Here is a 25,804-nt window from a genome sequence, read left to right as displayed (position 1 = left end):
GCGTAACCCCTCTCCAACTGACGCCTGCCTCCCGGCGTACATGACTGCTCCCGCCACCGCTCTTACTCCTCAACCGAAACTTTCCTACTTACCAAACCCGTCGCCATTACCAAGTCTTTCAAGCTTCGTCTTCCCCCTCCCCTCAACCCCCTGGGGGTTGAGCCTCCGCCCAGCTCTTTCGCCCTCTTACTGGTCTGCAGAACTGCCGTTCAATCTTTCCCCTTTCCCATTGGGTGATACCTTGGCCTGCCTCGGGGGGCGGGCTTGTATTGACTTTTGTGTTGTGTTTACTGGAGGAAACGGCATGTCAGTCACTAGAATGAGCGCTTCGGATTGGATTGCTGCTGAGACTCCGGGGACCAACGCCAAACTTTGCACCCGAAATGGATTTTGGGTTTGTAGTCTCAGCCTTGGCTTCGTACCTCTGGGAAACAGCACGCCGGAGGAACCGGTTGGACTACATATCCCAGAGGTGCGTGTACAGCGCAGTCTTGATAGTAAACAAGAGTCATAGGGACACGTGTATCAGCTGGTTTGTTTTGGTGTCTGGGACAAAAGGGAGGAGGCGGAGGAAGGGAGTGTTTTAAAGGTTTGGCCCCTTCTCTTTCTCGGGTCCCGTCCTAGCACTCTGAAGGGCTCTAGCCTCTCGCAGCACCCGTTCCCGGCCGTAAACAGCCAAAGCGTCTCCTTGCTCAGAGTTTGGCAGCTGGCCAAGGTATTGTTTCAGTGCTAGGGGAAGGAGATGACTACACACCAGCGGAAGCAGTGCAGCCTCAGGGAGGACCTAGTCACCCACAAATCTCGGTCCCAGTCATAATGAGGACTATAAAGGTGGTGCTAGGCTCCCGTGGAATAAAACAAACAAACTAGATTTTCTTTATTCTGAGCCTTTCTTCATCACTCCCAAGACAGTAACTTAAGATTTCTTTGCCAACTCAGTAGTAGTACACCCAAGGTTTGTTGCGGCTATATGCCAGGCACTGAGAGACTTGAGAATGGGCGGTTGAGAGAGAAGCTTAGGGTCTAGAGAATTTACAAAGCTGTAAAAGGGGTGGGGGGTGAGGGCGATTACTATTTGCTTTGAAATTGAGGGAAGTCAAATCGGCGTTTTCCATATTGACCAGCTTGCTCATTGGTTACGATAACGCAGAGGGGTATAATGTGACTTACACTGATATAATTTGTAAATCATTATCTAAGTTTCTCTGGTGAGTTTTTGGTAACCATTCTCCCCCCCCCCCCTTTCTATGGCTTCCCATTGTTGAAAGAATGTCTTTCCACTAGGAATTCCTCCTTAAATTACTAATGCTCTGTCTGACTCACCAGAGGATGGCTTCTCTGCTTTACAGTAACCTTCACTTCAAACATGGCTATCCATCACAGCCCATCTAGTATATAATTGATGTTGTTTACCATTCACATTATAAAGCCACTATAAAGCCTTTTCCCTCTGAACCTTTAGTGTTTAATCGTTTAAGCTGTGCTTTAGGTTTTATATCTTTATTTTATTTTTTTTTATAATATTTGTATTTACCCCACTACCACAAATTATGCAGTCGAGTTTCCCACATTTGGGGAAATCGCAGGGGTCAGCACATCCGGAGTGCAATGGATAAGCCTCGCCCTGGGAAAACCACCTTCGTGATCATGGTATCTCCCCTGCCAGGTAAGTATAGGTTTTATATCTTTAGATCATTGTATGTATGCCTAAAGTTTAAGAGGAGGAAAATTTAACAGTAAGAAATCAGTAAAGTCAAACTTTGGAAAAAAACCTGAAATCATAGCTAATTATTTCTTTATTAATTAATTACATTTCTTGAAATTTTAGATCTGCCTGAAAGCCACATAACAAATCAAGAAATCCAAAATTACACTCATATGTTGAAAAGAGTTTTCAAATTCTTTTAGGGATTCCTGGTGTGGACCAAAAAGGCCACATACTAAACCTGACAAGCTCAGGGGAGGCCAGCATGGCAGGCCTTACCAACTCCGAGATCTAAAGTGACCACATAGGATGGGCTGAAATGAAAACTTTCTGGCAAAAAGCAGGTCTTGGAAGGTAGGCACGTCCTAGACCCTCATCTTAACTGATAAAGGTCAATCTTTACATTATCTAAACCTCTCTATTGTCTTCTCACATCTAAGAAAATATACCTTTGGAAAGACTGAGTAATTTCCTCTCTCCACCCCACCCCCAGCCCCTACCCCTCAGGGCACAACCACCAGAGCAGAGACCACAAATCTCTTCATGGTGATTGTTGACTGTTAGCTATTTTATATCCACCCATCTAAAAGAAGATGTCTATTCGTTTTACCTTTTTTTTTAAAAAAAATATTTTTTTTTCTCGATTTCAGAGAGGAAGGGAGAGGGAGGGAGAGAGAGATAGAAAACATCAATGATGACAGAGAACCATTGATGGGCTGCCTCCTGCATGCCCCCCACTGGGGATCAAGCCAGCAACCCTGGCATGTGCCCTGACCGGGAATCGAACTGTGACCTCCTGCTTCATAGGGCAATGCTCAACCATAGATCCATGCCAGCCGGGTTATTTTTTTTACCTTTTATCCAATTTCAGAGATTCCCCTACACACCCATCTCCTTTGTTTTCTCCCACCACCCTCATCTATCACCAATTACTAGTAATTTCTTGTGACCCCCCCTCTCGCCTCCTCCTGTGATTATAGTATGTAAAATAAGGTTCATTCTCTGGAGCATTTTCTCAGTCCCTTGAGATTTTGCTTCCCAGCAGTTGTCATCAGTTTGGCACAAATAAACACATGAAAATTCTTAAAGGTTTGGACTTATTTTACATTGACACCTGTTTGAATTCTTAAAGTGAATTATTTATAAAATAGTCCTTCCTACCATGTGATCAAAGGTTTATTTTCTGTATTCACAAATAGTAGTCAAACATATATTTTTCTGAAAATAATCCAGATGGCCAACAAAATGCCAGACTTTTTCCCTGAGGAAAAAGGACAGGATTCAAATGTATCATCATTCAGAGATTAATAAGAGTGAACCAAAAAAAGAACTCGACCATGCAATTCTGTATATCCTTATTTTCTTCCTCTTCTAGTTTTTTCAGTAGAAGTTCATTGTGCTTTAGAATTGAAAATATAAACTCCAGCCCTAGCTGGTTTGGCTCAATGGTTAGAGTGTTGGCCTGAGGACTGAAGTGTCCCAGGTTCGATTCCCATCAAGGGCACATGCCTGGGTTACCGGCTCAATCCCCAATAGGGGGCGTGCAGGAGGCAACCAATCAGTGATTCTCTGTCATCATTGATGTTTCTATCTCTCCCTCTCCCTTCCTCTCTGAAATCAATAAAAACATATTTTAAAAAAGAAAATATAAACTCCAATGTTAAATTTCTTGATAAAAAGAAAAACCCATATAATTCACCTCACCATTTAAAATTAAAACCTGAGATATTTATGTCTAACTCCCTCCATGAAATTAAAAACCTTCCCCTCCCCCCAAAAATGAGTTCTCAAAATAGCTTGAGCCACTCCTTTCCCCTCTTCTGGGCATAAACTGTGAGGTCTGCTTTTGACTAAACCTTACTTTAAAAGTTTTTTCTACTTGTAAGTTTTACTGAAAGCTTTGTAAGAGGGTGAAGTACTTCCTCTCTCTGTGTGTGGCCTTCAGGCTAAAAGCTCCAGCTATAGATATCCACTCTTCCCTTGATATATAAGAAGCCTGAATTTTGAGCTCTCTTAAGATGGATTTGAGTATTGGTTCTCCCATCTTCTTGAGCTCCCTTACTCCAGATTCTGATGTATTGAATATTGGCCTTATCTTAGAAGCACGGGGCACACAAACCGAGAGCCTGTAGCAGCCTTAATGGAGATATTCTTATTGATAGGTACTGTGATGGGAATGTCACTGGAAAGGGGACCTTTGGCTGGTCTGCAAGGGCCAGCCTGTAGTGTGTGAGTTCTTGAATTCGTGCAGGAAAAATTTCACAATGAGTCCTGACGACTATGAGGGAACATTTATTAAAGCTGGGGATGTAAAACACAAAAGCGCTGAGCATAGAAGAAACAACAGGACAGCCTAAGCTGGGCTGCCCTCGCTCTCCAAGAAGTCACAGAAAAGTGGGCCTTGGGAACAGGTTCAGGGGACTCGCCTGTGACCAGCTGCTGCTGCCCATTGCTCCCCAGGTTGCATGTCTCGTGGGGTCCCTTAGCGTTTAGGAGGTGCATGCCTGTGGGGGGAAGGGGGGAAAGGGAATGGCAGGGACTGCTTCCCAGAGGGAGAGCACCCACTGGGTCCTTTGTCTTGAGGCTTTGATTTCTCTCTTGTAGCGGGAATCCTGGGGGAGGTCTCAGGGAAGGGTTAGCCGAATAGTCATCTGTTTTCTAAGTGTGCTTCTCCAGGGCCGTGGTCTTCCCTGATTGCTCACTGTCAGGGCAGAGGGTCATGGTCATTGCAGCTGGTCCTGGGGTAGCCCACATGGTTTTGTTGCTTTTCTGGGTCTGGAGCTGAAATGCAGCTGAGGCCTAGATGTTATCTCTAGGGAGGTGACCAGTTTGTGCAGCTATTTGTCTCAGTTTCCCTATTCTACTTGTCCTGGCTTACTGGCCTGTCTTAGGAAGCATAACTTTAACCTCAGATCAAGATATTATATATTATTATAAGTAATAGTTTATATTTCAATAGCACTATAAAGTTCCTATTCATTCATTCAAAAATATTTATTTAGTTCCCATTATTTGTTGACCACTTTGCTAATTGATAAGGATACAAAGGTGTTTTCACATACTTTCATTTTTTTCCAAGTCATTGAATATAAGAGCAAAATTCTGATAGTTCAGACACAACTGATTAAATATCAGCATTAGAATTCTCTCTGAGCCAGGCCAGGCCGGCATGGCTCAGTCATTTGAGCGTTGGCAGGGGGTCCCGGTTTCAATTCCTGGTCAAGGGCACATACCTAGGTTGCAGGGTCAAGGGCATGTACCTGGGTTGCAGGATCAAGGGCATGTACCTGGGTTGCAGATTTGAGATTTAATCCCTGGTTGGGGCGTGTGTGGGAGACAACCAATCAATGTGTGTCTTTCACATCAGTGTATCTCTCCTCTCTCTCTCTCCCCTCCCCCTTCCATTTTTCTCTAAAAATCAATGGGGAAAAATATTCTAGGGTAAAGAACCTCAAGACGAAGAACCCAGCGCACCACACCTCCTCCACCCCTGTCTTCCCCGGTAGGCATGCATCTCCTAAACTCCAAAGAACCCCATGAGGCTGGCAACCAGGGCAGCAATGGGAGCAGTTGGTCCCAGACAAACCCTCTGAACCTGTTTCCATGGCCCCCTTTTCTCTGACTTCTTAGCGAGCCAAAGCAGACCAGCGTGGGCTCATTTCCCAGCCCTTCCTTGTTTCTCTGTCCCCAGCTTTAAGAAACGTCCTCTAAAATTCACCTGGCCCGGCCGGCGTGGCTCAGTGATTGAGCGTCGACCTATGAACCAGGAGGTCACAGGTTCGATTCCCGGTCCGGGCACATGCCTGGGTTGCAGGCTCGATCCCCAGTGGGGGGGCATCAGGAGGCAGCCGATCTATGCTTCTCTCATCGTTGATGTTTCTATCTCTCTCTCCCTCTCCCTTTCTCTCTGAAATCAATAAAAATATTTAAAAAATAAAATAAAATTCACCTGGACTCCTGTTGTGAAATTTTTCCTGCACAAAGTCAAGAACCCACACACAAAAGCTGGCCCTAGGCAGACCCACCACGGGCCAGGTCCCCTTTCTGGTAACAACTGGACTATGTTTCTCTCCTCTCTCTCTCTCTCCCCCCACCCACTTCCATTTTTCTCTAAAAATCAATGGGAAAAAGTATTCCAGGGTTGGCAACCGCTGTACTATTAGGACTGTTATTGGAGAGGGGCTTGTGTCTCCCCTCGTTGCTTGTGGAAGTGGGGTCCTTGGGGTACCGCTGAAATAAGCATTTCTAGAGGCCCCCTCAGGAGGATGAGATACAGTAGAAAGCTTTATTTCTATAGAATTACACTTTAGTCTACTCATAAAAGAAGTGTCTGGTGCCTGCCAAGGTCTCTATTTAGATTTGCTGCTTGTGAAGCTCATTGGATGCTGCTCTGATAGTGTCTGACGCTGTCCACTGGGTGTGCTGGTTTGGGGGCGTATTGGGAGGGCCATCTCTGGTGCAGGTTAGCGTCAGACACTGCCTGTGACTGGCCCTGGGGAAACTTGTTTGGAGCTACAAAGCAATCCAGTTTGTGGCGGCTTCTGATGGGCCTTGGTGTGCGCAAGAAGGATCCAGCTGCGCATCCAGGTTTGCTTTTAGCAGCACTGTACCTGGGGGCAGGTCAGCAAAGGTCCCTAGGAACCCTGAGGCCTGCCTCCCCCTCTCTCTGCCTGCCAGCTGCCTGTTAGGTCAGTCACTGAAAGAGCCTCTGGCAGTACTCACGTTGCATGCAATAGGTTCTCAGTGAATGACTAAGTAGGGTGAGAGGTATTCTCCAGAAATATATGGGTTCAGTCTTGGTTCCAGGGCGGGGTCTAAGGCCCAAATGTCCCAGGGTATATACCAAGTCTAGCTGCCTCCTGCTAGGTGCTCACACCCCTGTGTGGTATGGCAGGATCTCAGGGAGTCATCAAGGTGCGGCTAACAGAGTTTATCAGGCCTAAGGAGACCAAGATTTGACCTTGTGAAGGGAAAGCTTTGTACCGGTCGGGCATGTGACAGGAAAATTTCCCATCTGAGAGCCAAGCAGCTCAATCCCTGTTCCAGATTCTATCAGTAGCCTGATCTCAGCAGGGAGGGGCTACTTGGAGTCAAGAGAGTGGGAGGTACCTGTCAGGTTTGGGGGAAGTTGGGGTGTGTGGCCCCTACCCCAGAGCCACACAACTCAGACTGTCCTAGATTCTGCCTAGACTTCAGTAGGGTGGAGCCACCAAGAGTCAAGAGAGTGGGGCCACTGATAGCTAGGCTTGGATGCAGGCAGGAAGGACCAAGCTGAGCAATAAGGTCAGCTTTTACCCGCTGGGGGCAGTTCAGCGAAAGTCCCCAGGCACCCCGACAAGATCTGTCTTTGCTCGCCTCCACCTGCTGGCTGGCTGTTAGGCTCAGTCACTGAAAGAGCCTCTGGCAGAGTTGGGATGAGGGCACGAATGGATCTCCCTTGAAGGAGAAGTGTCAGTCAGGTTCAAGGAAAAGTGGGTGGAATGGCCCCCACCTCAAAGCCACATAGCTGTCACTGACACCCCCTAAGTCTGCCCAGAACTCTACCCACTGGCCAATGCTGCTGACTCCTCAGCAGGGCCTAAACTCCCCAGGGTGGGGCAAGTGGGCTTCCAGAGTGAGGAGCTATTGCTTTCCCCTGGCAGATGCCACAGGGACTAGAGTGCCCCACCCAAAAAAGATGGAATCCATGATATGGGTGAATGACTCAGCACAGGGATCCTGGCCAATGTCACCTTAGCTCCTGCCCTAGCGCCACAAACCCCCGACTCCTCAGACGACTCTAGTGCACTCTGTCCTCCCTCTGCTAGAGCCCTGGGTGACTGTGAATGAAATTTTGTGTTGGCACTTTAAGAGATGCCTGTGTCTCCAGTGGACTGTCTCTCCCCCATGGACAGAAACCCTGCTTCTCTTCACACCAGATATTATGTGGGCATCTCTTCCTGGCTGTGGTGCTCTGGACTGCGGAGTATGTGGTTGAGACCCCACACTTCTTAGGGGGAACCACGCACACAGTTAAGATATCCCTCCAGAATCTCAACTCCTGTCCTTGGGAACAGGGCCAGCCCTTTTCACATCTCCACCCTTTCTACCAGTCTCGAGGTGGCTTCTGTAAATCCTTGGTTATAGGACTTTCTTCAGCTAGTCGTCAGCTAGTTATTCAGGATAATTGTTCTTTAATTTAGTTGTAATCCAGTTTGGTCTTGGGAGGTGAGTATAGCTTCCACCGACTTCACCACCATCTTGAAATCCATAATTCTATTTCTCCATCATGTATTAATCATTGTAGGCATTAACATAGACAAATATCAGAATCCATTCTTCAGTTATTTAACAAAGCCTTGGCTTATCCAGATGTATTACTTACTCCTCTAGGCTTACACATTATTAATTTTCTTTAAGAATGCCAAAGGTCATCTAATCCTTGCCAGAGACATAACATTTCTTGAGAAAAGTAGGGAAAATTATATCACTATTTTAAAGATGCTTTAGAAAGGAAAAGGACTCAGCACTTAATCTTACATATTTCAGTAAAATGCATAGTCCCTTGTTTCATGCACCATGTTTCACTGGCAGCATTTTTGAGCATAGTAAATGGTCTGCTACCTATAAATGTGTAACAGTAAATCAAATACAACTTATGTCACAGGTTGTATTTATTTGCGTTAAAATATATGCACCAAGCCCTAGTTCATATGGATATGCAGGAAGCATATACACACTCTTTATAGTTATTTAAAATAATTAAGTGGTGACCTGCCTAGTGTGCTCAGTGGTTAGAGCGTTGGCCCACCCACCAAAGGGTCGCAGGTTCGAATCCTGGTCAAGGGCACATACCTGGGTTGCAGGTTCAATCCCCTGCCCCAGTTAGAGCACATGCGGGAGGCAACCAATCGATGTCTCTCTCTCACATTGATGTTTTTCTCTCTCTCCCTCTTTCTTTACTCCTCCCCCTCTCTTCCATGCTCTCTAAAAAAATAAAAAAAAAAAAAAAGTCAATGGGAAAAATATCCTTGGGTGAGGATTAACAACAAAATAATAATAATGATAATAATAATAAAGGGGGAAAACCTTTATGTTAAAAGAGCGTTCTCTGAATCATTCTTTTTTTTTTCAAAAATTGATTTTAGAGGCAGGAAGGAAGAAAGAGAAACATGGATTTGTTTCATGCATTCATTGGTTGATTATTGTATGTCCCCTGACGGGATCAAACCCGCAACCTTGGTGTTTTGGGGCGACTTACTAAATGAGCTACCTGGCCACAGCCTCTGAGAATTCTTAGCCACACATAATACATCCTTGAATGAAACTTCAACAGAGAATTTCCAGATAGTGGTAAGGATTCTTAGTGATTAATAACATCCACAAGTCAAATGAGGCATTTTAGATACTTTTACATAAATTCCTTAGCCAGATTATTTGGTAATCTAATATAATTATATAAACATATCACAATTATATGAATAAATTTTTAAAAACTCTATTGCCATTCAGCCCTAACCGGTTTGGCTCAGTGGATAGAGCGTCGGCCTGGGGACTGAAGGGTCCCAGGTTCGATTCCGGTCAAGGGCATGTACCTTGGTTGCGGGCACATCCCCAGTGGGAGGTGTGCAAGAGGCAGCTGATCGATGTTTCTCTCTCATCGATGTTTCTGACTCTCTATCCCTCTCCCTTCCTCTCTGTAAAAAATCAATAAAATATATTTAAAAAAAAACACACAAAAAAACTATTGCCATTCAGAACCACACTTTCTTTTTTTTTTTTTAATATATTTTATTGATTTTTTACAGAGAGGAAGGGAGAGGGATAGAGAGCTAGAAACATCAACCAGCTGCCTCCTGCACACCCCCTACCGGGGATGTGCCCGCAACCAATGTACATGCCCTTGACCGGAATCGAACCTGGGACCCTTCAGTCCGCAGACCAACGCTCTATCCACTGAGCCAAACCGGCTTCGGCAAAACCACACTTTCTTGCCACATTATGCTCAGGTTGTTAAGTTTTCACATATGCTCTCTCTCTCAGGCTTTCCACATGGTGCAGTATGCACTATGGAAGTCATATTAGAAAACAAGCCAGCCCTGGCCGGATGGCTCTGTTAGAGTGTCGTCCCATGCACCAAAAGGTGGTGGGTTTGATTTCTGGTCAGGGCACATATCTAGGTTGTGAGTTCGATTCCTGGTTGCAGTGTATATGGGAGGCAACCAATTGATGTAGCTCTCTCAAATTGATGTCTATTTATTATCCTCTTCCTCTCTAAAAAAAAAAAAGTCAATGAAAACATATCCTCAGGCCCTGGCCGGTGTGACTTGGAGCATTGTTCTGTGCACTGGTAGGTTGCAGGTTCGATTCCAGGTCAGGGAACATACCTAAATTGTGGGTTCAATCCCTGGTCTGGGCATGTATGGGAAGCAACCTATGTTTCACATTCATGTTTCTCTCTCTCTCTTTCCCTTCCTCCCTCTCTCAAATCAATTAAAAAAAAAATACTGTCAGGAGAGAATATTTTTAAAAGGCCAAAAAAAATTTCATTAAACACAATTAACATAGTATATTATAAAAGTGTGCTTTATTAATAAGGAAAATTTAAATATAACCAATACTGAAAATAATGTAACTGGCACTTACAGCCTCAGAGTTCTTTATTAAACAGGCATTTTTTGCTATTCCATGAATAGTTAGCAATGAGCTTATGTAACAAAATAGTGAATAAAGAATACAGAATGATAAACCAGAAATCTGGAGTTCTGTGTGTTTTTATTAACATGGCTTTTAAAATAAAATCAAACAGAAAACAAGTCATGTTATCCAAAGTATTGAACTAATTTCAGGGCAGCTTCCCTGTTCTGTTAATTAAACTTTGGGACATTGCAATATAGGCTAGGGGAGATGAACTCATAGAAAACATTGCTCTATTCATTTACCTCCCAGTCTACAAAAAAAGAAAAGAAAAAAAAAAAAAAAAACAAGTCATCTTCATGTAGTAAGTTCTCTTCCTACAAAAAAGTTTGCAAAATTGTTCAAGTGTTCTAAAATGTGGCTGAAGTTATGCTTTACAACTTCATGTGTATATATATATATATTATCTGGTTCACATTTTAAACCACATTTTCATTATACCAGTAAGACCATAAACATTCTCTAATAAGACCACACTAGCCACAGAATAATTTTACTTGTGTGTATATTTCTTTAAAACATGTTTCTCAAATGGAATTGATTGGTTAAAAGTCAAGTGGTTAGAATTAATCTCTCTAGACACTGGGGTCATGTAGGCTAGAAATGTAAGGCTATATTGCTTTGGTTGACTATAATTCATCTTACGCAGCCAAAAGTAAGTCTATAAATTATCGATGAAAATCTGTTCTGGTTGAGTTCATTCTGCACTACAGCAACTGGCAAAGCCTAATGGTACATTTGGCTTGGGCAGAAATTCCTTTTATCTTTGCATATGATTTTGTTTCTAAAAATGTATTACCACCTTGGAGGAACCCTATGGGAGCAGATGTCTGAAAGAAAGCTACTATGGATACAAATGAAGCACAAAAATATTCTGTGGGCATGTTAAGGACCCCAAATTATTTTTAGTAAAGATTTTTTTTTTGTAGTATATATATAAGATCTTAGACTTTTAGAAGACAACAAGTAAATTTAAATAGCTTTCCAAAAAAACTTTGTGACATTATATGTCAAACTCAAATTTTTAAAGATAAAGAACACAGAGAATTGCAAATGAAAAAGGAAGCAGAGGGAAAAAGTGTTAATGATCTCTCACTTAAAAAAGATTCTTCCCTATTACAGTGACTCAATTGCCTGTCCTTAAAACCATTGGTTACTGACATTATGCCAAAGAAGTCAAAATGTACTTTATTGCAAAAATATAAAAGGTTTTTAAATTGCATATGCTGTTTTATACCATTTCACCAATAGGCCAAGGCCAGCATATAACTTTTCAAGCCAGAAAAACTTTAAAAGAAAAATGATTAAAATGGTACTTACTATATATATATATAACGAGTTGTAAAAAGAATGTGATGCCATGCTGTATAGCATGATTCATTGCCGAGTTCCCTCTTACATGGGCACAGTCACTGACATATCATTCTGAGTAAGTCAAAACAAACACAGATCGCCTGTGATAACATCCTTTAATTATCTTCTTAAACAGATACTTGCAGTATATTACAATCATTTGAATAAACCTTTCAGTCTATTTTGTGGAGTAGAAAATCATTTTATCAGTATGTCGATATTTTTTATGATCTATTCTTTAGAAAGTGATGTTAAAGCCTATTGCCTATTAAATCACTACTCTGTTTACTGATACATTGTAAATGTAAAAAAAGGAAAAAACTGGAAATCACAGAAAATGCTTGGCATCTACACAAACACATTCTCAGTGGACTAACCACTACTGTGTAATTTTGTCACTATAGGTCTTCTTGCTCCATACGTTTGCTTCATGCAGTGGGTTCAACAATATCCATGTTTGTTCCAAACAGGGCAACTAATTGTTCTTCATAGGTGGTGATGTTCCTTTTCATAATTTCCATGCAAGGTCCCAAAAGCCTTTCAAATGCTTGCACATCCATGGCTAAGAAAAGGGGAGAATAAAAGAAACATGAATAACATTCTTTGAAAATCGACAGAATTTCTGAGTCATTTATGATATTCTGCCTATGTCAATAATGCAATTATTAGATAAACATACAAGAAAAAGGCGTAAAGATAAAAATGTTCGACTTCCAAAGGAAGTAGAGTCCCTGGGCAATATGATGTGTAATGCAAGGTTGGTGGGAGGTTCCTGATCCAGGTTGGGAAAAGAATGAGGGACTGTTAAAGGCAAGGCCTTGAAATAAAAAAAAATTAGTGATGTCAACACCTGGGTACATATAGAATCCTCAGATATGGCAAGGAGTGTGTTCTGTTCCTCTCAGGGTGTACAATGCCATGTTTGGAAGACCAAATGTTACCTTCTATAATTTTTACACTCATACCATTGTCTAATCACTTAAAAATGGCAACCAAAATAATGCTTTTGTCCACTTCTATAACTATATAAGTCACTTTACCTGCCTGTCTCATGCATTTCTAAAAACTAAATTTATATACACACATGGAAAATATGATCAGTCTTCACCACAGAACTAAACACAAACTAACCACAAATTAGAATTCACTTTTTTTTTGCCTTTCAAAAAGGTAAAAAGGCAAGGCTTACAAAAATAGAATGGCCATTCTTGCACTGCTGGTAGCATGTAAATTGGTACAAATAAAAGTGACTTGGCAATATACAATATATCAAAAGCTACAAAAAGAAAACCCACTTCTAAAACAATTTCTAAGGGAAAATCCTATGTATGGAAAAGTAGTCTATACACACCAAAAAGAGGCCCTCCCTCCAAATGGAGCCAAAACCCTCAAAATATTTACCAGTGTGTGTGTAGGGGAGGGGGTGGGGGAGGAGGGGACACTGGGCGGGACACTGAATAGTTTATAATGTGCATATTACCCTAACAGAATGTTACAATTTGATGTAATAAAGTGAGAATATGCCTAAGTTATAATGAATGAAAAGAGCTGCTCACGGCTGGCGAGCGCAGCGGCGGTGGCGGGAGGCTTTCTCACCTCCGCGGCAGGGCTAAGGATGTCCGACTGCTGGCTTGGGAGAGCCTAAGCCATCAGTTGGACATCCCCCAAGGGCTCCCAGACTGCGAGAGGGTGCAGGCTAAGCTGAGGGACCCCCCCCCCCCCGAGTGCACGATTTCTCATGCACCAGGCCTCTAGTATTAAAATGTTATCTCATGCCTAGAAAAAAGGATACAATATATATGTACGTGAAATTATTATTATTATTATTATTATTATTATTGATTTCAGAGAGGAAGGGAGAGGGAGAGATAGAAACATCAATGATGAGAGAGAATCCTAGATTGGCCGCCTCCTGCACACCTCCCACCAGGGACTGAGCCCACAACCCTGGCATGTGCCCTGACTGGGAATCGAACCGTAACCTGGTTCATAGGTTGATGCTCAATCACTGAGCCACTCCGGCTGGGTTATGTGAAATTGTTTTTTTAAAAAAATGGCTTCCACACACTGATTTTATAAAGCAATGAATGCTTCCTTTGTTATGTTGGGGACCATAAAACCTGTGGACCCTATACAATAATCTGTACAACATGGATACATAAAATGCAGACACAACATCAACCGGGAGAAGCATGCCCACCGCGGTGAGTCCTACCTAAACATTTGACGGTCCCAATGGCGTGTGCAGAGGCTGCTCGAGGTTTGTTGGTTACCAGAGCAAGTTCTCCAAAGTACTGTCCCCGAGAACACCGAGCGATTTCCACCGCACCGTTCTCTTCCACTTCGGCTTTACCCTGACAAGGGAATTAAAAGCATCAGCTTTGACTCTGCATGTTGAAAAAACAAAAGTTAACCTTAGTCTAAACATCAAAAAGAAAATTGATTATGTTCCTAGCTAATATATGGATTTTTAAAAACTCACCTTCCTTTTCATAGTAATTTTCACTTCTCCGGATTCTACAATGAAAAAAGAATCAGCCAAATCTCCCTATAAGAATAAAACAAAAACAGAGAGTGAAAATGCAAATTTAGTTGACAAAAATCCTCTTGCCTTTCAAAACCCTGAAGTCAATCCAACCCCAATGTACAGATGATTTGCCTGGAAAAGTGAATCCCCATGGGGAACAGGCTTTATTTATCTTCCTAAATAGAGGTTACAATAGACAATCACATGGTAATGATTTCATTTGTAAAATTATCTGAAATAATATACTCTCTACCATAGCATTTCTGAGTCAAGAAAATATGGCAAATAACGGTGGGTAAGAATTCCACCCAAATATCAGCCTGGATAACGGCACAGATGTTGGAAAAGGCAGCACCATTCCCAGCAGCACCTGCTCAGTCAGCAGGAATGGCAGTAGGTGCTGTGCATGCTGTGTTGTCCTAATGTAACAAGTATTAGCATGGCAGCCCAAGATAAGCCATCGACTTTCAAAGAGAATACACAAAGAGACTTATTTGGAAACTGTAGATATGGGTCCTGATGTTTTGACTGCAGTTAGGGACGAAAGATGCCAGTTTACTGACAATCCACCTCCAGGCCTCAAAAACACTGGGGGCTTTGGGAGCTGGGTGAAAAAGGTGAAGGGATTAAGCGAAAAGAACAAACAAAAAAAATAAAACCCTTAAAAAAGAGAGAGAGAAAGTGTCATTTCTAACTGCATATCCATTTTTTCTTGGTGGTGGTTTATTTTTTTGTTAAATATATTTTTTTTATTTCAGAGAGGAAGGGAGAGGGAGGGAGAGGGAGAAGGAGAGGGAGAGAGAGAGAGAGAGAGAGAGAGAGAGAGAGAGAGAGAGAGAGAGAGAGAAACATCAATGATGAGAGAGAATCATTGATTGGCTGCTTCCTGCATGTCCCACACTGGGGATTGAGCCCTCAACCCAGGCATGTACCCTGACCAGGAATCAAACCATGACCTCCTGGTTGGAAGGTCAATGCTCAACCACTGAGCCACGCCAGCGGGGCTTGGTGGTGTTTTTGAATAAACTCTGATTTCCAATGCTGCCTTCTGAATTAAATAGTATAATATAGAAGACAGTAGATACTGACTGAGCCTCTCAAAGTGATTTTGAAGAAATTTAGATACTTCAAAACTCTTTAGTACTACAATTCTAGAAATACATTATCAGATTATATCACAAAATATTGAGTCAAGATTTATATTATACTAGAGGCCCAGTTCACAAAATTTGTGCAGGGGTGTGTGTGTCCCTCAGCCCAGCCTGCACCCTGTCTAATCTGGGACCCCTCGGACATCCCTCTCACAATCTGGGACCACTGGCTCCTAACTGCTTGCTTGCCTGCCTGCCTGCCTGATTGCCCCTAACCGCCTCTGTCTGTTGACCTGATCGCCCCCTAATTGCGCCCCTGCCAGCCTGATCGCCCCCAACTGCCCTCCCCTGCTGGCCTGATCACTCCCAACTGCCCTCCCCTGCTGGCCTGATCACCCCCTAACTGCTTTCCCCTGCTGGCCTGATTTTGCCCCTAACTGCTTGCTCCCCTGCTGGCCTGATCACCCCTAATTATCTCTGCCTTGGCCCCCGCCACCGTGGCTTTGTCCGGAAGGAAGTCGGACATCCAGAAGATGTCCGGTCGACCCGGTCTAATTAGCATATTACCCTTTTATTAGTATAGATAGTATAGATATGTATGCTTATAAATGCTTAATAGACAACTAATACCTCAAAATATCTTTAATAAACTCCAAGTAAAGTGTACATATCTCCTTTCCCTTATCTTTACATCAGGTTTTCATAAGCACTTCATGTTAACTTTTCAAGTGTTTTGAATCATAGTAGGTCTATCAACTGCTGTGTAATTTAGTTTTCAAAACATGCTCTAAGTCCATGTAAAACTGGTGAAATCTGAGTAAGGTCTATGACCAATGTCAGTTTCCTAGTTTTTTTTTTTTCTTTTTTTTTTCTTTTTTTTTACAGAGAGGAAGGGAGAGGGATAGAGCCAGAAACATCGATGAGAGAGAAACATCGATCAGCTGCCTCCTGCACACCCCCCACTGGGGATGTGCCCGCAACCAAGGTACATGCCCTTGACTGGAATCGAACCTGGGACCCCTGAGTCCGCAGGCCGACGCTCTATCCACTGAGCCAAACCGGTCAGGGCTCAGTTTCCTAGTTTTGATGCTGTGCTACATTGATGCAAGATGCACTGGGAGAAACTGGGTGAAGAGTGCATGGGACTTCTCTGTACTATATTTGCAACTTCCTGTGAAGCTATAATTATCTATAATAATCTAAGTGTAGTATGCTAATTTGGACCAGACATCCTTCTGGCCGTCCTTCTGGCCATCCTTCTGGATGAAGCTGGGGCTGGGAGGGCCCAGGCAGCTGCCGAGCTTGCATCGGGCCAAGCAAGCCACCATGGCTGCGAGGGCCGAGTCCCTTGCATGAATTTCGTGCATCAGGCCTCTAGTGTCAAAGCAAAAGGCTTCAATAAAATCATTTCAAAAGAGCTCTATAGTTTTTTTTTTTTAATCAATTTATATAGTAGAATCTTAGCCCTGTTTTCTAATTTGATTCTACTTTTTCCCAACCCGTCACTGCTCTAATCTGTAAGTGTGTGGGGTGGAGGGACAGAAACTGATTTACTTATTTGCCTTCTAAAACAATTATTCCTTCCTCTGTCTCACAGACTTTGAATCTTTTTTCACATATACCCAAAGAAGACACAATATTTAATTTTTTTTAATCCTCACCTGAGGATATTTTTTCCATTGATTTTTAGACAGAGTAGAAGGGAGTGATGGGGGGGTGGGGGGGAGAGAGAAAGAAAGAGAGAGGAAGGGAGACCGATTTGGTTGGCTCTCAAATAAGCCCAGATGGGCCGGGGATGGAACCTGCAACCAAGGTATGTGCCCTTTTGACTGGGACTTCAGCCCATGACCCTTCAGTCAGTGGGCAATGCTCTAACCCAGGCGTCCTCAAACTACAGCCCGCAGGCCACATGCGGTGTTTTTGCCGTTTTGTTTTTTTACTTCAAAATAAGATATGTGCAGTGTGCATAGGAATTTGTTCATAGTTTTTTTTAAACTATAGTATGGCCCTCCAACGGTCTGAGGTACAGTGAACTGGCCCCCTGTTTAAAAAGTTTGAGGACCCGTCCTCTAACCACTGAGAAAAAACAGCCAGGGCAATAAAGAATATTTTAGATAAATAGTACAACACAACATAATATATGATAAAAATTACAGAATCTAGCCCTAGCCAGTTTGGCTCAGTGGATGGAGTGTTAGCCTGCAGACTGAAGGGTCCAAGGTTTGATTCCGGTCAAGGGCACATGCCTGGGTTGTGGGCTCAGTCCCTAGTGGGAGGCCTGCAGGAGGCAGCTAATCAATGATTCTCTCTCATCATTTATGTTTCTATCTCTCTCCCCTTCTCTCTTCCTCTCTGAAATCAATGAAAGTATATTTTAAAAAATTACAGAATCTATTAAAAATCTGTTTAAATCATTTGCTCAATACTCCAAAAATATAACTAGGAATAAGGTACTATCCACAAGCTTTATTTCTGAACTTCAACTGTCTTCATAAATCCTACTTCTTAGCAGCCCTATTCTAACCAAGGCATGTATTACTACTACTGACTCCAACTGGATCTTAGAAAAGATTTGTTGGTTAAATAGCATGTTAGCCCTTATTTAGTATCTGGAAGCCAACACAGTATACAGCACAGTGTGTTCCCTTCTCGGTTAATTTTTTCAGGGAGCAGCCTCAGGTGTCATTGTGAATTGATCATACAAATTCTATTATCTTCCAATGTACCTTCTGAGTCCTTATTAATTTCACCTGTTTTTTTCCTCTTATAAATGGCATCTTATTATTCTTTATATGCACGTTGTGTACAAATATAAAATTATGCAGAAATGCATTTGATGATTTAAGATATATTCATTAGGAGTTAATCCTATACAATAAAAGGCTAATATGCAAATAGACTGAATGGCGGAACAACTGGAACAACCGAACAACCGGTCGCTATGACGTGCGCTGACCACCAGGGGGAGTGCGTGGAACATGGTGGGCATTGGCCGCGGTGGGATGGTGGAGCAGGTGAGTGGGGGTGCCAGACCAAGACAGGGCGCCAGTCACTGTCATTGGGGTGAGCCTCTGGTGGTTACTGAAAAGTCTTTGCTCCTGCGTGCTGCAGTCCCGCTTGGCGCTTTCACCTGCTGCCGGCGCTGGCCCCACTCACACCCACTGCCGGCACCCGGCGCCGGTCCCCATTGCTTGGCGCCATCAGCGGGTGCGAGCAATGGCTGCCAGCCCTGATCGCTCCTGAGGGCTTTTCCACCTCCCCGTGCTCCTGAGGGGCGATCTGGGCAGCAGCTGCCACAGCACCCACTGATGGCGCCGGCTCCACTCACACCCACTGCTGGCGCCGGTCCCAATCGCTCCGCGCCGTCAGCGGGTGCAAGCAGGGTTGGCACTGTCAGCGCGTGGGAGCGGCGGAAGCGGGAGCAGGGCTGCCGGCAGAGAGGGCACCGGGCAGGGGCGCCGAGGATGGGCTGAGACCCACCCCGTGCCCACTGCAGCTTCGCAGCCCACAGTCCTTTCAAGGTGCACGAATTCGTGCACTGGGCCCCTAGTTATATAAATAAAAGTATTCAAAGAGCTTAATGGCTATAAATTAGACCATTTTTAACTGGTCATTGGTAAAAATATTATACATTTTACCCATCACTACATGCTAAAATTCATCAAGATATACAACATATAAGAACCTTTTGGGATAGAACCTTAAACTATATTGTAAAAAGGATTATACCTGAGCAATGATTTGTTCTCCATCGTTGTATACTTTGGTGCCTATCACATCTACCACTTTCAGGCGTTCAGAAACCTACCAAGGAAAAAAGAAGACTATTAAATAGATTAACTGGGAAATCTTACCTATTTCAGAGGTTTAAAAATTGGTAGCCTAAAAGCCAAATAAACCGAGCAGCATGTGGGTTTGTGTGTATTATATTAATAGCCAGTATTTTAAAATAAATTTCTCACAAAAATTTGAATTTCCAGCTGCTCTTGAAAAATCAGGAGAGCCAGCAACATTCAGCCTGCATTTTCACCTGGCAACAATAAACTACGGTGAAATAGCAGCTGTTTCTTTAGATGGAGCACATGTTTTCCAGTTTACCAAAATCCCATCCTCGTGGCTTGGTTTTTCTTTTTTATGTTACTTGCCTAGCTCTGAGTGCATTTGGATTTCCAAACCCTGATGTATTTTTATTTAAAGAGATGCTGCTAGAGAAGATCAGCTGCCTATTATGCATTCTGTAACGTGGCCAAAATTTCTGCCAGGCATATACTGACAATACAACAAAGATACTTCAGTAGATGAGTCAGTACTAACTACAAAGTATTTGGCCCAGATGCTGGAAGGATGACGTTGCCAGCCGCCAAGACGGGAGAGGGGCAGAGTAGATTTAGGATGTGAGATCTGAGATGTCTATTAGGTGTCTGAGAGGAAACGTTAAATACCCAATTAGGTAAGTAAGTCTGGCATTCTAGGGAGGGACCTTGTCCGATGATGTCAATTTTAAAAGACATGAACACACAGTGTTTAAAGCCAGGGGATCTGACAAGTTCACCAAGTGAGTAAGAGTAGCCTGAATAAAGTAGCAAAGATGACTGAGAAGAGGCCAGTGAGGACATGAGGGCTTTTTTTTTTTAACTGGAAGGATTTATTTTTTGGTGAGGGAGAGAATTTTGTTCTATTTTTTGTTTCTTTTCCCTGATATGTTTATAATAGATATTCACTACATTGAGTTAATATTGGCACTGTGTATTTAGATCACCTCTCCCTATAAAGGTATTACTAGTAGCTACTGCTGACATTTACATGGTTATTTTAAGTCTGCTTCTAGAAAGGGACCACCTATACCTCTGCTATAGATGCTCGCAGGAATCTATTACTTATAAACAATAAGACAAATGCAGTTATAGATAGTAAAAGAAATACTGAGCTATACAAAAACCATAATTTAATCTTTCAATGAAAATACGGATTTTTATTCAAAGAAACTTTTGTATAGAAATAAACATTCCTAAGGAAACAAAAGCTTTTAAAACAAAATAAAAACATATACTTACTTCCAAAGATTTAAGGAATGGCAGTGACTCGATAAAATTTTCATACATTTTTCTCTTTTTGGCATTATTTTTTACAATTATTCTCCTGAAGGTTACCCTGTCCTAAAGGCAGAATATAAAATATTATTATACTTTTAATGTTAAGATTTTTATTTCTTTAAGCATAAAATATAAAGCCATATAAAATATTATTTTCAGTTTTTTAACGAAGTATCAGTTTATTTTATTCAGAGATTTACCATCATGTAATTAGGCTAACCCCACAAGGTGGCACTGTTGCACCATTTACAAAACTAGATTCAAGCACCGTGTTCTTTTTCCCACCTCAACTTTGAGATATAATTAACTTAAAAGTATACAAAGTATTGATTTGATACACTTATACACTGACATGACTACCGCAGTAGAGTTAGTTAAAAGCCTTTATCACCTCACATAATTAACATTTCTCCTTTGTAGTAAGAACATTTAAGATTCACTTTTAGCAACTTTCAAATATATAATACAATACTGTTAACTATAAATCATCATGCTGTATATTAGATCCCAGAATTTATTAATCTGATAATTGGAATTTTGTACCCTTTGACCAATATCTCCCCATTTTCCCCACCCTCAGCCCCTGGCAACCACCACTGCACTCAGTTTCTATGAGTTTGCACTAGCACTCAGTTCTTTTACCATAGGTAATAGCCTACAGCATTACACAATCAATTCAAGAAGACACGACCAGCATTTTTTTTCCATTTATTAATCCGCACCTGAGGATATTTTCTCCATTGATTTTTAGAGAGAGTAGAAGGGAGGGAAGGAGAGGGAGAAGGATAGAGAGAAACATGGATGTGAGAGAGACATCCCTTGGTTGCCCCCACGGTGTCCAGACCAGGGCTGGGGATTGAACCTGAAACCCAGGTATGTGCCCTTGACCAGGAATCAAATCCACAACACTTCAGTGCACTGGCCAACACTTCTAACCACTTAGCAACACTGTCCAGCATGACAGCATATTTTTATTGAGGTATAATTGACATATAACATGAGTTTCAGGTGTAAAACATAATGATTCAATATTTGTATATATTGCAAAATGATCACCACAATAAGCTTAGTTAATATCCGTCACTTTACATAGTTAAAAAAAAACCTTTTTCTTTGTGATGAGAACTTCAAAAATCTACTCCTGTAGCAACTTTCTTCTTTTATTATTTTAAATAAAATTTTAAATAATTTTTTATTTTTCTCATTAGACATTATAATCAGTAGTCACCAACCAGTGGTCCTCGGAGGTCTGTGAGGTCTGAAAGCTTGGCGACCGCTGCATTATATAATTTACTAAGTGATCATCCCGATAAATCTGGTACCCATCTAACACCATACATAGTTACTAGAATATTATTGACTAGAATATTATATTCTCTTTGCCACACTTTACATCCCCATGACTATTCTGTAACAACCAATTTTCTTAATCCCTTCGTCTTTTTCTCCTGTCCTCCAGTACCCCTCCCATATGGCAACTGTCAAATGTTCTCTATTTATGAGTCTGTTTCTGCTCTGCTTGTTTGCTTACTTTGTTTTTTAGATTCAGTTGTTGATAGATATATATGTATTGCCTTAATTGCCATTTTATTCACATTTTTTAAACATTAAAAAAGATGTTGATTTTTTTTTTTTTTTTTTTTAGAGAGAGGAAGAGGGAGAGAAACATCGATATGAGAACATAACATCGATTGGCTGCCTCCTGCACACCCCTTATGGGGGATCGAGCATGCAACCTGGGCATGTGCCCTGACTGGGAATCGAACTGGCAACCTTTTGGTCCACAAGACGATGCCCCACCAACTGAGACACACCAGCCAGGGCTGTTCATATATATCCCGCCCCCTCCATCTTGAAGAAGACCCTTTAACATTTCATGTAATACTGCTTTGGTAGTGATGAATTCCTTTAGCTTTTTCTTGTCTGGAAAGCTCTTTGTATTACCTTTGATTCTAAATGATAACTTTGGTAGGTAGAGTAATCTTGGTTGTAGGTCCTTGTTTTTCATTACCTTGAATATTTCTTGCCATTCCCTTCTGGCCTGTAAAGTTTCATTTGAGAAATCACCTGACAGTCTTATGGGAACTCTCTTGTAGGTAACTAACTGCTTTTCTCTTACTGCTTTTAAGATTCTCTGTCTTTAACATTTTGCATTTTAATTATGTTGTGCCTCTTTGGGTTCATCTTATTTGGGACTTTCTGCACTTCCTGGAATTGTATGTCTACTTCCTTCACTAGGTTAGGGAAGTTTTCTGTCACTATTTTTTCAAACAGATTTTCAGTTTCTTGCCCTCTCTGTTCTCCTTCCAGTACTCCCCATGATGCGAATATTGGTATGCTTGAAGTTGTCAGAGAGGTTCCTTACCCTATGCACATTCCCACCCCCCACCCCTGCTCCGTTTGCTGTTCTGATTGAGTGTTTTTTGCCTCCTTATATTCCAAATTACTGATTTGATGCTCGGCTTCAACTACTCTACTGTTGATTACCTGTAAATTATTCTTCATTTCAGTTAGGGTATCCTTCATTTCTGACTTTTTTTTTTTTTTTATGGTTTGCATGTCCTCTTTTATGCTGATGAAGTACTCACTAAGTTCACTGAGCATCCTTATAAACAGCGTTTTTAACTCTGCATCTAGTAGATTGTTTGTCTCTCTTTTGTTCGGTTCTTTTTTTAAGGAGCTTTGTTTTCTTCCTTCATTTGGGAGGTGTTTCTTTGTATTCTCATTTTGGCAGCTTCCTTGTGTTTGTTTCTATCAATTAGGTAGAGCTGCTACGTCTCTCAGGCTTGGTGGCCTAATGTGGTAGAAGTTCCATAGGGTCCAGTGGCACAGCTTTCCTCAATCACCCAAGCTGGGCACTCCGGGTGCACCCTCCTGTCCCCATGTGGGTGGGCTGTGTATACCTTCCTATTGTAGTTGAGCCTTGATTGCTATTGGCATGTCAATGGGAGGGATTTACCCCCAGGCTTATTGGCTGCCAGGACTGACTACGACCACTGACGACTGACCACCATGGAGGATCAGCTGTGCGGGCGCCTACCTCACAGAGCAGGACTTAATTCAGTGGGGTTCTGGTGCCTGCTGAGTCTGCCCCCTGAGTGTGCCACTTGTAGAGGTGGTTGGGTGGTGCTCTGATGTCCTCTGGGTGCACTGGCTCTGGGGCCTCCGGGGAAGTGCAGGCCAAGGTCAGCTACTGCCTATGTTCTGCCCACAGATTACAATACAGTCAAACCTTGTTTCTCGAATGTCTCCCACCTAGAACAATTTGGTTCTCGACTAAGAGGTTCACAAAAATGTCTCAGTTGTCGACCAAAACTTACAGTTTTTGACCTGACAACCTTTTCAGGCTGATACCTCAGCATCACAAAAAGCATCTCTCAGGCAATCAAGGAGAGATGCTTTTTTTGCTGGCGATATCAATGATTAGCACAATTTTAAAACATCATGTTGCTAAGGGTGTGAAAGTGCTCACAAAACAATAATCACAGGCAATTGGATAGGTAGAAAATCTGTTGTTTGGATAAATGAAAAGCAGTTAACCAGTGACAGCATTTCGGAGGCAGTGATATATTAAAAATTTGTTTAAGGCTAGCAGGGGATGGTTCTTTATACTTAAGAAGTTTTTATTTGTAGATTAAACAGTACATTAGACATGTACTGCATATAAGAAAGGTTAAAACAGGGAATCATTTGGGGGTCTGGAATGGATTATTTCAATTTACATTGTTTCTCTAATGAGAAAAAAATGATTCGGTTTTCAAACAAAGCACTTCTCGAACGGCCGTCTGAGCAAATTAAGTTTGAGAACTGAGGTTCCATTGTACTTACACAGAACGCTATGTCAAGAAACAGCACGGAAGGCTTTGGTTGTTTCTTGTGTGGCTGGCTGGTTAGAAGGGAATAAAGGAGGATCATTTTGGATCTGAGTGTCTTTTTCCAGGACGAGTACACTGAGCACCTGACTTGACGGGGGAAAAGGACATGAAGATTTCACTCAGCCCGGTCTTAGTGCCCAACATTTCAGCATCCAGTAGCTGCTTAGTAAAATCCCCTGGTGCCTGGTGATCTCAAATAAATCCACCTATTTAACACGTTAAGCGCCCAGTCAGTCACCGGTGAATGACACTATACTTTCCATCGGAAGACAAAATAGGCTGGGCACGTAACATGTTAAATAAAATACTGTCTCTACCTGGTTGTTGTCATAATGCTTTTTACAAATAACACTGAGCTCAAAGAAATATGTCACTCACCAAACCCCACAGAGCGCCAGGAGAGGTAGCAGTGATTGTAGCTGCTCTGGGTGTGTTGTACATTAAGGCCAGTTCTCCAAAGCTCCCACGATTATCATAGTTACCAACACATCTTCCAACACCATCACATTTCACATAAATATCGAATGTTCCTCTGTGGACATAGGGAAAATAAGAGGCAAAAGTAATTCAGGTAAAACCTCATTCCAATAAAACCTGATTTGAGAGAAAAGCCCTGTGCAATAAAATCTCATTCCCAGCCTCCCTTTCCCCTCTGATGGCAACAAGCAGTAAAAGGTTATTAACATATGCCAGGGACACCATCTGGTCCAGACAAGCATGAAGGAACCCTCAACTAGACGAGGGTGAGGACCATACTTGTGCCTGCTGGGGAAAATGAGGCAAAACAATACAAATTTGAGGTAATGAAATAAATGATAAAAATATAACTAAGAGCAACCAAGCAGTATATGCACAGACTGCTATAAGAATGTATATGAAAATGCTGACTATAGTTATCTGTAAGCATAGGAATAGTGAAAGATTCCGGGGACATTAACTATCTAATTAAAAGTTTCTGTTTCTAAAGTGAACATGTATTACTTTTGAGATCAGAAGCAAGTAACTATATATATGTATATACTAGTGTATATACACACACTGAGTGGCCAGATTATTGTGATCTCTGAACGCGTAATAATCTGGCCACTCAGTGTATATCCTATACAATAAAAGGCTAATATGCAAATTGTCCCCTTGACCAGGAGTTCGACCAGCAGGCAGACCGGCCAACCACCCATGTACCCTCCCCCTGGCCAGGCTGGCTGGAACCCACCCATGAAAGGAAGCACCCAGAGTCAAGATCAAGGAATAAGGACTAAGCTGATAGATGGTGAATAATTTTCCTTAAGACTTCTCAGTTGAACACAGTTGTACCCAGAGAAGCAAACGTGATGCAATAAATCAGGCTGGAGACGATCTGTGTCCCACACAAAGCGAGAAGGGCTGGGGACACCAACGGTCTCATAACTACGTCATCATCACTTTACAAAAGTGAAGAAATAAAGACTCAGTTCAGACTGCTCTCTATTACATTTTAGAACTCT

General features: G+C 42.2%; 3 protein-coding genes and 2 non-coding genes across 10 annotated transcripts in view; 2 read left to right on the top strand and 3 right to left on the bottom strand.

Moving 5' to 3' along the window:
• HBP1 (HMG-box transcription factor 1) overlaps window positions 1–175 on the bottom strand; it is a 34,217-nt gene extending 34,042 nt beyond the window's left edge. Inside the window, exon 1 of the mRNA XM_008150028.3 lies at window positions 93–175. Within this exon, the coding sequence (XP_008148250.1) occupies window positions 93–107 (15 nt within the window). The 5' untranslated portion in view covers window positions 108–175. The remainder of the gene's footprint in view (window positions 1–92) is intronic.
• On the top strand, window positions 41–25,770 carry LOC129151520 (uncharacterized). Of its 6 annotated transcripts, none has more exons than XM_054726647.1 (3): window positions 41–472; window positions 5,146–5,207; window positions 5,397–5,643. In XM_054726647.1, exons 1-3 carry the CDS (start codon window positions 41–43, stop codon window positions 5,614–5,616), a joined length of 714 nt encoding a protein of 237 aa, XP_054582622.1. In that variant the 3' UTR covers window positions 5,617–5,643. The 6 variants fall into 6 exon arrangements, 4 of the variants coding, with proteins under 4 accessions (XP_054582622.1, XP_054582624.1, XP_054582625.1 ...); XM_054726649.1 differs by having other exon boundaries at window positions 5,336–5,643; XR_008558178.1 differs by lacking the exons at window positions 5,146–5,207; window positions 5,397–5,643 and adding exons at window positions 1,909–2,059; window positions 25,463–25,770 and having other exon boundaries at window positions 85–472.
• On the bottom strand, window positions 1,517–1,674 carry LOC129151531 (U1 spliceosomal RNA). The gene has a single exon (XR_008558191.1). It is a non-coding gene; the product is annotated as a U1 spliceosomal RNA (small nuclear RNA).
• Window positions 10,327–25,804, bottom strand: part of PRKAR2B (protein kinase cAMP-dependent type II regulatory subunit beta) — a 70,728-nt gene continuing 55,250 nt past the window's right edge. Inside the window, exons 6-11 of the mRNA XM_008150020.3 lie at window positions 24,699–24,852; window positions 20,407–20,508; window positions 19,082–19,156; window positions 14,217–14,282; window positions 13,950–14,088; window positions 10,327–12,296 (exon numbers count right to left, since the gene is read on the bottom strand). Of these exons, the coding sequence (XP_008148242.1) occupies window positions 12,163–12,296; window positions 13,950–14,088; window positions 14,217–14,282; window positions 19,082–19,156; window positions 20,407–20,508; window positions 24,699–24,852 (670 nt within the window). The 3' untranslated portion in view covers window positions 10,327–12,162. The remainder of the gene's footprint in view (window positions 12,297–13,949; window positions 14,089–14,216; window positions 14,283–19,081; window positions 19,157–20,406; window positions 20,509–24,698; window positions 24,853–25,804) is intronic.
• On the top strand, window positions 10,509–10,642 carry LOC114235031 (small nucleolar RNA SNORA36 family). Its single transcript, XR_003621214.1, has one exon. It is a non-coding gene; the product is annotated as a small nucleolar RNA SNORA36 family (small nucleolar RNA).

The sequence above is a fragment of the Eptesicus fuscus genome, chromosome 14, assembly GCF_027574615.1.
Source record: "Eptesicus fuscus isolate TK198812 chromosome 14, DD_ASM_mEF_20220401, whole genome shotgun sequence".
NCBI lineage: Eukaryota > Metazoa > Chordata > Mammalia > Chiroptera > Vespertilionidae > Eptesicus > Eptesicus fuscus.
The sequence above is the reverse complement of the archived record's forward strand: the minus strand, read 5'-3'. Positions and strand labels throughout refer to the sequence as shown.